The following is a 13,981-nucleotide window of genomic DNA, read 5'->3' on the forward strand; positions in this document are numbered from 1 at the left end:
ATACCTTTAACACACCATCAGCAGCTATAACAACTGAAAATGAAAAAACAAAAGGTTACAAGAATGCAAAAAGCAAGTCTAATACATTTTTACAGCAAAATACTTCATTTTTCAATAAGACAAATGACCCTAAGGTGAGCCAGCATCTGAATGTGCACATCTGTCCTGGTTTCATTGGGAAGCTGACAGAATATCTGCTGAATATCTGCAAGCCTCTGAACAAATGCAAAACCTTTCAGGCCTTACTGAGTTAAAGGACAGCAACACAGATGAACTTCATTCTCCCCAGTACAGTTAGTTTAACAAGAAGCTCTCTGAAGAGTCATTAATAAGAGGAGAAAACCTAAAACCGAGGTGAGACCTACATGTTTCTTAACTATTATACATCATTGAAATCTGTGCCTCTCCTATCCCACCAGTAGTGGTAGAATTTTCATCTAAAAGGCAATGTTCAGCAAATTTCAGAAATGACTGTCAACTGCTAAGTACAGACTCCACACTGAACGTGTATGACTCAAAAGCCTGAATATCTGTCAAACCTCAAAAAAAGCCACAACAAAGACATGATTTTCTGATAAGAAGTAATAGGCCTTATCCAGTCTATTGTGTCTGGTGTCTGCCAGCCTTTCCTGGTACTCAACCTTTCCAAATAGAAAAAAGAAGTAAGGAGTGCCCAGGCAGTATCTGAAAGCTTAATCAGCTTTCTTGGCCAATCATGACCAGCAAGACACAAGCTGAAAGAGTCCTCCACAGTGTTCTAGATGATGCCAGGTTGGTAATGAACTTCAGACAGGCTCAGGATGGGGAGGAGGGAACAAGACAACTTTTCTGTGCCTCAACAAGTGCAGCTTTGATGACAACCATGGCATTCTGCTTGTTTACAAAACTCAGGCACAGATTTAAATGCCACATTAATGGGTAACAGTAAATGCAGATCGTTTCAGAGTATTGCTACTTTACCATTCCTGGACTTCAGATCCCTGTGGATAACTTTGACTGGAGCTTCCATGTGTAAATAGTGCATTCCTACACAAAACAAAGGAACAATCTAGTTAGACAGGCTGAGCAGGGCCATCCCATTCCTGCAGTCATGATTCCTGGTTCCCACTAGTTGTACTCATTGCAAGTTGCCATACCTGTGTGCCATACTGACGTGCTGAAGGAGAACCAAAGCTTCCCACAATCTACTTTGAGTAAAAAGCACTAACCAAAGCTCACTTATCTCTCAAAGTATCTATCTGGATATGCTAATGGGTTTTAACATCATATGTAGTTATTTTCTCTAACTATATAGTTAAGGAGGTGTCTACACAATTAAGCCAGATATGAATTTACTTTTTTTTCATTAGTTTACACTAATTATTGTGTGGTCAGTCACAGAGAACAAAAAGGATGGAACAGATTATTCTACATTATTATATGAAGAGTTTCAGTATGTTTGCTGAGAATAAGTCCTTAGCTTCCTTAAATGCCCCAAATCAAATCAAATGTAAGGGCAATTATGCACTTTACCTCATAATTACACTACATCAGCAAATTATCCTCTTAGGACTTAAGGGCACACCAGAACTGGCTCACAGAAGACATTTTCACTCCAGAATATTTCTGGATTCATAATAAACAAGGAATATATTGAAAAGAACAGTGAACGGGTTTTGCTTTTTTCACTTCAATCAATATGTTTGATTGGTTTTCTTACCATCTCAATAAGGAAGATTAGGAAAGCTTTCCTGACTAAGGAAGCTGTACATTTGCTGGATGTGTAGGGCAGTATATGTCACTCTTCTTGCTTACCTTTAGCTATGTCAGTGGCCCAGGTCATGATATGATCCATATCCATCTCTTCACTTTTGTTACTATTAATGTAATCAAACAGTGAGCCAGCAGAAGCATACTCTGTTAAAAAAACAAACAAACAAAGATATTTAAAAACATTGCACCTAGCTTGAAAGACATAATAGAAACTCTACCAGTTCCAGAAAGCAGTCCTCTGGCTTAATGACAAAGAATTTGGGTTCAACAGCCTAATATTATTACCAGTACAGTAAGAGAGTTTATCTGATTGTCCCAATGCAGATATAAGCTACTACTAACAAAAAATGAAAAAAACAAATTAAAAAGTGTAATCATACAGAAAAACAGGCATTAAAATGAAAAGGCATTAGAAAGGCCTGGCATCAAGAAAGATAGGCAAAGCAGTTCAAATTCTAGAGTAAAAGGTTGTGCAAACTCCTTGCTCAGGACAAGCAGAGGTTTCTCTTAATTTCCCATAACTATACCTACAGAATCCTGCAGCAGAATTCTGGGGTACAAACAAGGGCATTTGCAGCCCACTGATGTTTGGAATCCAGTCTGACTGTCAGAGTTGTAGGGCTTAAAGCAGGAATAACAAGCTAGTCAGCCCTACACATATTTAGGTGTGAAACTGGAGACAACTCAAATCTCTACAGTACCCCTTTCATATAACCTAAAATTCTTTTACACCTTTTTACACAGTGAATTAACCACATTTAATCAAAGAACAATTAACAGATGAGTTTGGTGGTATCAGATTCATTTTATTGTTTCCAAAATCAGAGGATACTCCCCACTGTAAGCAGTACTGTGTATAAATTATGTCCCACAACAAAACATAATTTTAAATTTATTTTTTAAGTAAAGCCACATGCTAAATATATAACGTTTGTTATATATGCAAGTAGAAAGTTTCCTATTTCCCCATGGAGAAACAAAACAGCAGATCAAATAACTTGTTCATGAAAAAACAGAAGGATGAAACAAGAAGGCTAACCCTGTGATAAGCAGGACAGATTTTCTTGTGCTGCAGGTCATCTACAGCAGTTTAAAGCCTGTAGCTCTTCTGCTCAGTATTTAGTAATATGAAATATTAATAGAAATAAGTTTTATCTTATTTAGAATTTGTTTCACCAAAAACACAACAGGAGGTTCATAAGATGAAACAGCTGATACATTTTCTTTTATCTGCTTGCAATGACAGGGCAGGCAGATGCCACCCAGTGCAGGAGGATACAAGGAGCAACTTAAGCCTTTTGTCCCTCTCTCCCAAGGCTATTCAATGTGCTTCTCAGGCAGAATTTGGAACCTATCTAGAAGACTCGCAAAATCTTCATTTTATTTCAAAGCAGCCACAAAATCATTGCCTTTAAGACTACATCAAATGTATCTGATTTTTTAAAATAATATTATTAATCAATGATTGATACATGATAGTGTAAATGCATACAAAAATTTCCATTGTTCCTAACCAAAAAAATAAAAAACACTGGGAGATCACTGCATGGGGAAAGACACTGAGACCAAACTGAATCTGCAGCCTACAATGTGGCAGGTCAGATGGGAAGACTCCAGTGCTAAATGAAAGAGGGAGAAAATAGCAAGTCCTGTGAAAGTAAACACTCAAGTGGCAAGTGAGCTTTGGATCCCTGCTGTACAACCTCCCACTGAAAGGACAGACATGTTGCTTCTGATGTCACCGACAGAGGAGTAAGCTGCTGACCCGCACATTTCCACAATTAAAACAGAAGCTTTTTTTACCCATGATGTCATCATCTGTCTTATAAATGGATTCTTCAGGAACAGGTTGGCTGCATGCTTTGCATGCCTTTACAATGCATAATTCAACTCATCAGGGTCAGGGGACAGCTCAGCTCCTTCAGCCCTTTGCCACTTTGTGTGAACAGAGGCAAGTAAGCTTCAATCAACAAAGCCCCACTATTAGTATTTCTTCCATATACTTACTGTGCCACAGATATTTACTAGGAGCTTGTGGATTTGGAAAGCCTATTGCAAGGACAATGTTTTGCAACTAATGGAAAAGAAATATTTGCTTTAGAAAGAAAAGCTCTGATTGCCTTACTGGGCCCACCCTGTGATGCTGTGGCAGACATGGTTCTGTGCACTGGGGGCACAAGCTCTGAGAACCTTTTGGGATGAGGCAGCTGTGGCCAAAAGCCATATCTGAAAGCCACATATTGAGATTGCTGCTGACAGAGATGGCCAGTAACATCTAGATCCATGGGATCCATGACAGCAGCTCACCAGGCAGCAGGATGAGCTGGAACACTGACATACATCCTAGGAGGAAAACATTTTTTTAACTCCAGCTGTAGCCCTTCTCAGAGAACTCTTTAACAATCCTACATGAGACATTACATGCAGGTAATGTTCAGTACATGCCAGTACTTGGCTGAATGCTCTCATCTCCATCACTCTGAAGAAACATTAACTTCTCAGGATATCTTCTTATTTGGGATTTTCTCTCTCAAGAAACAAATCTCTAACTAAACACAGGATTGTCTGCAACACTGAAGGCCATCCAGAAGTTCACAAAGTGAAAATCCCTCTAAAAGACATTTGAAGTGTAATCAACATTTCTTTTATTAGTAACCATTCTCTCTGATTTGAAAATGGTGTAGGGAAAGGGAGCCTTGCCTCCATTCCAATCCACAGGACTCCAGTCTCCTTAGAAGTTGCACGGAGAATCAACAGTTTGCTAAAAAATCCCCAAACTTCTTTCTTTTTCAAGCAGGTGTGATAAAAGTTCCCTGTGGAACAAAGCTGTTGAACTACACACTGTAGTCTCTATCTCACAGGCAGTTAAAGAGTCCCCATTCTCAACAGCACAGTGAATTACTTTAGTTGCTGTCTGCCCTGTGACTGGTAAGCAGTCATACGTCCTCCAAACCCTGATCTTTGTGAGATCAAGCTGAGGTCTTCTGATCTAGACATCATCCCAGGTCATTGATTACACCTCACCTTTACTACTCTGCTTGCTGGTTTACACTTATATTAAAAAGGATAGTAAAATTACATTGCTTGATTTATTAGCTTTCTATTAATTTTATTGCTTCCAGAAGGAATTCAAATTCCTGTCTATATGACATCATCAGTGCATTTCTAAGTGGTGCAGACTGTGGTCACACCATGCACCTCTGGAATGCTGTCTGCAGTAGGCTGATACTCCTGGAGTAAGCAAAGCTCCCCACGCCCTGAAACATGCTGCATTTCAGATTACACTGCCACCTGCTGTGATAAGCAGAAGTCTAAGAGGCAGGTAGAAATAACTGAATTTTCATGAGTTCTGACCACCAACCAACAAAAACCTGACCAGCAGTGACTCAAATTGGTGTTAGATTGTGCCACATGCAAAAGACTACTCTTCACACTGAGCTTTGAAAGTTACAGACATGCCAAAACATGCCTCCCAATCCACACTTTCATGAGTTTTATCTCTTCAAACATTTGTTTGAGCAGTTGGGAAATTTCTTTGCTTTCGGTTTACTTTCTACTTCTATCTTTGTCTCATACAGGAAAGGGAGAAAATTCTATATCTGGACCATCTCCCAAGGTAAGAGCAGGAAGCTTAAAATGGTGACAGAAAAAAACCAATCACTAACAAAATACCTCAAAAATACCACAAAAAGCAACTTCTGCATAATTCTAGGAATATCAAAACAAACAAAACCTAGTTTTCCATGTACAAAGGGAGTTGTCTTACAATGCCTTATTAACCCTTGACTCTATTTCAAACTCCTCCCATTGTGAACCTCACAATGCAAATTCTCCTACTTTCAGTGCAGGCAGAACTCATGGGGCAGCTTTGCTCTGAGCAGACACCCAGCCCACCTTCCTTCCAGAACAGAACCAGCCAGAACTTCGTATCATGAAAACCTCTATTTTTGTGACACACCAATTAGAATGGGAAAGCAATTCTCCAAACAGGGTACAAGAACACAATGAAAGGTACTGTTAAAAGGAGTCCTGTATTTGTGCACTAAGAACACCCTAGGCCTCACCTGCCTCATGCTGCCTCCAGCTATGCTCCCAGCCTGGTTCCCACCTCCAGCACTCCCAATTACATTGAGGCAGGTAGTGCCAAGCACTCTTAACATTTAAAAAAGACCAGAGCAATTAGCAAAACACTGTAACTGGGTAATACTGGAGATAACTTTGTAACATTGTAGCTTTACAGAGTCGAGAAAAGGTCAGACAAAAATCCTTACCTGTAACAATGCCATAGTTTGGAGGTTCAATGACAGCTCCATAGAACTGAATGATGTTTTTGTGACTGAGCACACTGAGTATTTCTGCCTGTTGAAAACAAACAAATAAACAAACAAGTTAGACAATTCAGAACAATTCAGAAGGGTCATTTATCATAATAACTTATTTCATACCCCACTGGGTATACACACATACAGCATATTATATATATATATATATATATAAGCACACACATATCTAGGAAAGACTGCTCACAAATCCTTGGCATTTGAAAACCTAGTGAGAGTTTGGCAGATGAATGCTTTGTATGTTTGGGGGGGTGGGAAGGTGGGAAAAATAAATTTGAGACTATTCTTTCATGGCCAAGGCACTGATGTAGGAAGTTAAGTCTTTGGAAAAATTGAAGGTCTTGGAAAACTTTGTTCCAAGAAAGATCTGGGATTTTTGGCAGAGCAGCAGCAGTCCAATCCAGAATTGGTGTTTATGCACAAAGTACCATGGGTTCAGCGAGTCCAGCACTCCAGGCTGTTACAGCATTCCATGCACACGCACAGCTCCATCCAATGTTTACTGGAAATGAGGAATTTCTAGGCATGCGCTGTGGAGTCTGATTAAATACACAGAGCAAGCGTGCTTGAGATTGCCAAATACCCAGTAAAGCTCCTGGGTAAAACTGCTCCTCAAAGCAGACTACAGATGTTTGGCAATTCTGGAAAAATGTACAAAACCTTCAAATTCCACTTGAAGAATGCTACTGGGTTTGAGCAAGAGACTGCAAGACACTGAGACTGTATCCACAGAAATTAACACATATAAGCCCTGTAGTTTTTGAGAAAAAAGATCCGGTATTTCTGGGAAGGTGTCTCAACAGTTTTACCTCTGCAGTGTATGAAAACAAATATATAACAGATTTTAGACACATGTTTTTATACAAATATAGATATTATGCAAATACAGATATGTACTACTTTATATTTTTCTTCACAGTAATGCTTTAAGATTATGAGATTATGTTAACTCTGTACCAGGCAGGAGCATCTAACAAAAACAAGATCACAATTAATGCCTCCGAACTTATCAAAAGTATCTGACAGATCCCTTTAAAGATCCCTTGACTTGTAGTGGGAGTGTTGCTGTTCGCCCACAGGTGAGTCTTCACACATGTTCTCAGAAAGCTGCCAATTAATTTATTTTGTGGACTTGTAGGTAAGTCAGTCTGCAGTATGATTTGCTGAAAACAGCATACATTTTAAAAGTTAATTTTCTGGTATTGTGATAAAATGATTACTCACTTGATGGTAATACTGTTTTTCTTGCTGAGCAGGCTAAGCAGCATGAAGTGTTAGTGTAACCCAAGTTAAGTTCAAAGCTATAGTTAAGATTTAATCGCATATGTGTAAATGTCTGAGCATTAGCTAAAGGTCTTCAGAACTGTGTTGAAGTTACTCAAAAAAGTCCTTAAGCAACAACAACAGCAAAAAATTGAGTCATCTAATGCCTTCATCTGTAATTATGCACATAAGCACATGTATCATGGTACCATCTATAAAACATAGGCCAAACAAATACTGGTTTGCTATAGCTCTAAATTTATTAGAATAGCAGTAGCTGATGTACTATGGGTTTCTGCATAAAAACTGCTATAGTCTTCCTGTTTTCAGTGAATCTAGAAGGTCACAAAATAATTTAAATGGCAGATATCTAAGCAAATGTGAAAAGATTGGCCTGCAGGTAAACAGCAACACTCAAGACTCAGCCAGTCAGGGGATCTGCCAGCAGAAGGAGCTCTGCCCCACAACTGCAGCCCCACCAATCTCCCAAGACAAGGAACTCCTGCAGCAGCAGAAGCAGGAGTTGTACCTCCAGCCTCCTTCCCTAGGCTGGAGGATGCAGGTGACCACTGAGTCGTTCAAATCTCCATATCAGAAACTTTTGTATTATCTTTGTATATTCCTTAGGAAATACTCAGTTGGGCATTCAATTCTCTAATTCCTACCAGCATTACTGCCAGATTACCAGGAGACCTCACTCTCCTTGACCGCCTAGCTGAATGTTCTGATACAGGACAGGAATAATACAAACAGTTACAAAAACTATCTAAACCACCTTTTCCTTAAAACCTTGGTAAGAAGGAATGGAATAAAACCATCTTCTTGTGAAGTACTTAAAACACACCATGTCTTCAAAGTTATGAGCACACCATCTGCTGTGGTGTTTACAACATAAGTACTTCAACAGGTCATTTGAATTAAATTGATGGGTCTCATATTCCATTTTCTAATAGCATAATATATTTAGGTCCTGGCTATAAAACAAGTACTTGGTGAATCTTTTCAGAGAATGATTAAAAATGCCCGTGATTAACAAATCCAAGTTCCATAGCTCCCTATCCCACCACAACTATGTGCAGAACCCAGTGACTGTTCTCCATCTCATACAAGATGCTGCTGGATCCAGTAAAAGTCCATCAGAGTCCATGGACAACAGGAGGGGCTGCACTGCAGTAAACCCCAGACCAACCAATCACCCAGTGCTACCATGACAGGGACTGCAATCAAAATATGAGTGTCAGGCCAAGAAGATGAGTACTTCACTGGCACAGGCACAGACACACGGTGCTTTTATCACTTGGAAATGCAATAAAATATTTTTAAGGTTATCTTATTTATGTTGTATACACAAAGATCACATTGCAGAATTACAAAAAAATGCTGTATTGACCACAGCTAATACCATCACCTTCACATTGATGTTCATACTCTAATCTGGGATTTAATAGATACCAAAGCAAGCTTCCATCTAAGAAATCCAGAGAAGCACCTTCTAATTGCCCACAAATATGACAATGAAGAATTGTGGGGTAAAAAAATTTCTAACTTTTCCAAAGGACCATTATATCACAAAGAAATCCTCTCTAAATACTTTAAATCACTATGCTGTTGTTCGCACTAGCGATTCTAGACTATTCCTTTCATGTTTTGTTCTCTTCTGTTGCTGTGATCAGCTGTGAACTGTATTAGCCAATTCAGACTCTTATTCCTTACAGTGAGAACCACATGCAAGCCAGTCCATATCTTTGAAGCTTTTGTACTACCTTTGACAAGAAGGTGCCGTATTTCAATGAAAATTACTTTCAGATAGCAAATTACAAAGTGGTGGGTAAAGACTGGTATTTCAAAGGTCTCTTAGACACTAACAAGAATATTTAGAATCACCTTTAAGCATCAAAACTGTATTTTAATCCAAAATTCCTAAATGCTTCGAAGAAAATTGTGTCATCCATCTACCTATCTACAGCTGTTGAAGAAGCCAGCCCTCGCTGGCTTGGGCATGACACTCTTCCCCTCAGTAAAGCTGCTATCTATCTTATGCAAGCTAAATGAGCACCAATTCCTAAATAGTGATGGCAAGCAACAAATATTCAACTACTTCATTGCATTAGTTTTTTTGTGAAAGACAGAATTTTTTTTTCTGGATTGAAGCAGAACTAGTAGAGTTCAGCTGAATGAAAGACATCCAAATACATAAATACAAACACCTTGGACATAGCACAGAGACACAGAGACACAAGGTAACTGCAACAGAGTTGAATATTATGCTTAGTACCATGCTAAACTTAGTAACAGCCTGTTACTCACCATCAAACTATGCTAAAATTGTTCATACTGCACTTACATCACAGGTATGGATGAAATTATGTTCCTCTCTTGAGTCCTGCTGAAGGGATTACAGACTACACACCATTTCTTGAAGGCAAAGGGATTCAGATTTCTAAACAAACCTAATCCACTGCTTACATAATTCAAATACCACAAAATTCAAGGTCAGAGCAAATTACATTGAAAACTTTTTCATTTAATTCTCACTTACTGGCTTACTGTAAATCAAGCCAATTCATAAAACAATCACAGTGTAAGAGTTTGTAATTCAGGTAATCCCTAAGTGTACAAACAGTGTAATTGTGTCCTCTGAACCGTGGTATGGATCACAGTGTTTAACAGGTAATTTGGTTTTATGCCTGTTTAATCTCTACTTACTGACCTTTGTGAAAATGACAGTTACATCATCCAAGACTGACATCACCCTAGAGCTGCTTGTAGACCCACTAGTACTGCTCTTAACCTTGTAGTACAAACAACCATGCATGAATAACCATATCTTCAGGTGCTTCAGCAGGTAAAAACAAAGTCCTCCTCCAGGTCTTGTCTGTGTTCAGCAATAGCTGCACAGAAATCACAAACACAAATTCTAACCACAGCCAGCAGCAGATGAGGGGACAAAGCAAGCTGCCTGGACAGCATGGTCTCGTCATGAGACCCACAAGCCTGAGCTCACCAGGATGACCCAAGCCCTCCCTTGTTTTTGCTCTGCCTTGTACCAGTGCAGCAAAGGCAGCAAGTGCAGCTCAGCTGTGATGAGGTCTTCAAGGTCGGTGCTGACTGCAGATGTGGGCAGTGGCCACCTGATGCTGAGCTGGCATTACTTGGGAATCAGACAAGGCCCCATCGTCAGATCTTTAATTGCAGCCGCAAAGACAGCAAGGATGTGGACGGAGGCACTTTGCAACAGCTGTGTTGGTGCTTGCCAGCTACTCAGAGCAGCTGCAGCTGCTCTTGTTAGAGCTCCCTATCCCAAGGCAGTTAAAGTTAGCAAAGACCAAACAACTCAGCATATTTTAGTTACTCTGGTTCTCCTTGGAAATATATTAGAAATTTGTTACTTTCACACTTGTAGTCAAGAGAAGTGATCAAGGGTTTGGGCAGTCTGCTACAGCAGCACAGCTGGAACTGTAAAAGGACATCTGTTCACAGAGTTCTTCAGTATCAAAAGGCTTTTTTTGCATGGGTCCAGACAAACTGAGCCCACAGCAAGTGAACCACCACTTCTTCCAGGCATCTTTGGAGCAGCTGACTGGAAAGTAAAGTATCTTTCCACCCTGGTCTGAGCACACTGGTTTAAGATTAACACAGGAAATAGCTGCAGCCCCTTGTGAGACCATTGCATCACCTGTTAGTAAATCAGGGAACCACACAGCAAGTGGCACCTTCACTCCATGCAAAATTACAGAGCTGTACATGGTTAGCTATTTAATCTGATTAATACAACCTCCTTAACTGCCTTATAATATATATTATTACACTGTGCAAAAGTTTGGCTGTTTAATTTTCCAGAGAACTGTTTGCCATGTTTATTAAGGAGGTATTTAGACACACTTAAGGCAGCTTTGGAAAGATATTTTTTTCCTAAGTCTTGTAGCATTTTAAAGGCTTTGACCTTTGTCATGTTCTTGGGAGAGCTGCAACTTAGCTACTCTCAGGGGATTTTACAGTCCAATGCAAGGGCAGCTGGAAGAGGCCGGCTGATGCTTCAGTAAAATAGTTTCTATTAGTGAAAACCACATACAAAAATGATACAGAATGCTAACACATATAAATCCCACACCTTTATTTCTAGATTCCTGCTCAGAAATATATCCAGTCTATGTCCATTTCCAGTGTCTCATTAATCCTTTCCTCTGAATTTACTGATGTCTAATAAAGGATGACACCTCTTATATTATCAGTTTCTCTAGGTGAACAAGCCCAAAATATCATTTAACAGATGAAATAAAAACACAGTCACCATCTGTCATAACTAACAAATTATCTTCTCAATATGCAATAAAGGGATACCTAGAGAATTTCAGAAACATAAAATTATTACCAAGAATTATATAGCAGTGATGTTAAGTAATTATTATAGTTTTGAACCCAGAAAAGAAAATTATGCAGCTACAAAATAGAAATTTAGGACTTTGCCTACTGATTTGTCTGTTGTCATAAAGTTTTCTACAGAAAAAAATTAAAAACAAGAATTTTGTGCTGTGGGGGCCCAAATAACAGGCAAAGGTTACTGATTGTCCAGTTCAGAGAATTTTTGTATAACCTATTAAACAGTCTTTAATACTAACAATGCGAGAGGAAAATCACATGGACATGGCAAAGCCAAAGAATCCTCAATGAGATTTTTTACCCGCAAATAAGCAGTTACCAAGTGCTTCAATGGGCACATTCCCAGCATACATGTGCTACCACCTCTTCCCACAGGCAGTCATTGTTTTAAAACTATGGTTGGCATGGCACTTAAAACTGTATGAGATTGGGCTTCTTTTCCAGTATTCATTTAGATGATAACTTATCCCAAAAAAAGCTGGTTTCTACAGGCCATTTACATGTTAAAACTGTCAGCATTTGCGCCTTACAACACAGCCTCTACACTCAGGCTCTATCAGGAAACAGTATCCTGTTTCTTAAACCACAGAGAAAAGAGTTAAATTACATTCTCAGATTGATGTCACCAGCATTTCTGTAAACACCAGAATTAAATTCTCATAAGTACATCTACAATGATGTACAAAATTTGTAGTTGGAAGCATTTTGATTGAGCAAATATTTCACAGCATCAAATCTGCATCCAAAATTATGTCCTAAAGTGTTACAAATCCCAGAGAATAGAAGTGGAAATGTACAGGAAACTAATAAATTCCTATTACTGTATAATCATTTTACCATTATTTTAAATCCACTGGCGTATATAACCAAAAAAATCTCACTTTTGGAGATACTGTGATAGAAACACACACTTTAAATACCTTGTATTGATTCTAAGGTTACAATCTTGAAGAAAGAAAAAGCACATTACCAAGAGAGCTCATTTATGTTAAACTATCATAATATACCACAGATAAGGAATATGGACATAAACTTATTTTATTCTGTTCTAGACTCATCCCATCTTATGAAATTTACTTAAAAAATGAATTTGCATCATGCAATACCATAGGATTTATTAGTAGTGAAATGTATTGGATATTGACCGTTTGAAAAGAAAACTGAGTTTTATACTCTAGTATGGTTCTTTATAGCTGCCTTGGCACAGAACTTGGTATGTTATGGATAATTTGAAGGCTAGAGGATTAAAAGTACTAGCTAGCAAATTCAGAATGTGTCTGTCAAAACACTGCAATGGCTTGCTCAGCCCATGAAAAGCAGGCTGGTCCCTCTAAAAATCACAGGGGCTTTGTCCTTGTGATGTGGCAGCAGACCCTCTGCCTTGTGCAGTAAGGGAATGAGATCAAGCTAACTGGCTCAATCCTCCCTCTGACCTCCACCAGTGCAATGACCATGTGGAGCCCATGCAGCACTAACTAAGAAATTGCAGGATCATGGTGTTTTCCTCATGAGGAGGGTTAAAAATGTGCTGTGAGAGAAGAGGCTGCTAACAGACTGACAAAACTAAGCAAAGGCACTTTCTGCAGAAAATCCTTAGAGAATAGTTAGTAAGCTTGAAAAAATTCTGTTACATTTACACTGCCATTTACAAAAAAATCCAAACAAACAAAATACGTAAACAAAATTTATGGAAAAATAACTCATTTTTCAGACAAATTTCAAGTGGAAATACACCCAAAGGACTGTTACATTTTGCAGCATACAATGTGAGGTTGTATGAACATTTAATAAAAGGTATCTGATAAAGGCAGATCTGTCAAGAACAAGTTTAGTCTGGATTTCACTACTGTTATTCACATAAAGCAAAACCATTCAAAACATGCATAAACTATGTATTTGTACCGGTGTATGAGTTTAGAAATGAGCAATATCTACAATATTTGTAATTTTTAATTCAAGCAGATTTGGAGTACTGACCTGCCTCCAGCTGCAAAGCAACACCAGCAACTGAGTAGAAACAATAGATGAGTGGACTAAACAGCAGGGCTGAAATACCTGAGCTCCCATAGAGCTTTTTATTTTCAGCAATCATCATTTCTCTTTTCAATGTTGGGAAATTTTCCAAGTTACTCACAATCACTTTGAAGACAAACTGGCTTTGACCATGGAGAACAGTAACAAAATCCTCAACATTCCTAAAATACAACAGAATAACAAAACTTGAAACTTTGACTCCTGGCATGCTC

General features: G+C 38.8%; 1 protein-coding gene across 2 annotated transcripts in view; it reads right to left on the reverse strand.

Annotated features, from left to right (window-relative positions):
* MAP3K20 (mitogen-activated protein kinase kinase kinase 20) overlaps positions 1 to 13,981 on the reverse strand; it is a 92,431-nt gene that overhangs the window by 56,621 nt on the left and 21,829 nt on the right. For both annotated transcript variants that reach the window (XM_059476158.1, XM_059476159.1), the window contains exons 3-6: positions 6,024 to 6,111; positions 1,795 to 1,896; positions 961 to 1,026; positions 5 to 33 (exon numbers count right to left, since the gene is read on the reverse strand). In XM_059476158.1, the coding sequence (XP_059332141.1) occupies positions 5 to 33; positions 961 to 1,026; positions 1,795 to 1,896; positions 6,024 to 6,111 (285 nt within the window). The remainder of the gene's footprint in view (positions 1 to 4; positions 34 to 960; positions 1,027 to 1,794; positions 1,897 to 6,023; positions 6,112 to 13,981) is intronic.

This window comes from Ammospiza nelsoni, chromosome 7 (genome assembly GCF_027579445.1).
Source record: "Ammospiza nelsoni isolate bAmmNel1 chromosome 7, bAmmNel1.pri, whole genome shotgun sequence".
NCBI classification, from domain to species: domain Eukaryota; kingdom Metazoa; phylum Chordata; class Aves; order Passeriformes; family Passerellidae; genus Ammospiza; species Ammospiza nelsoni.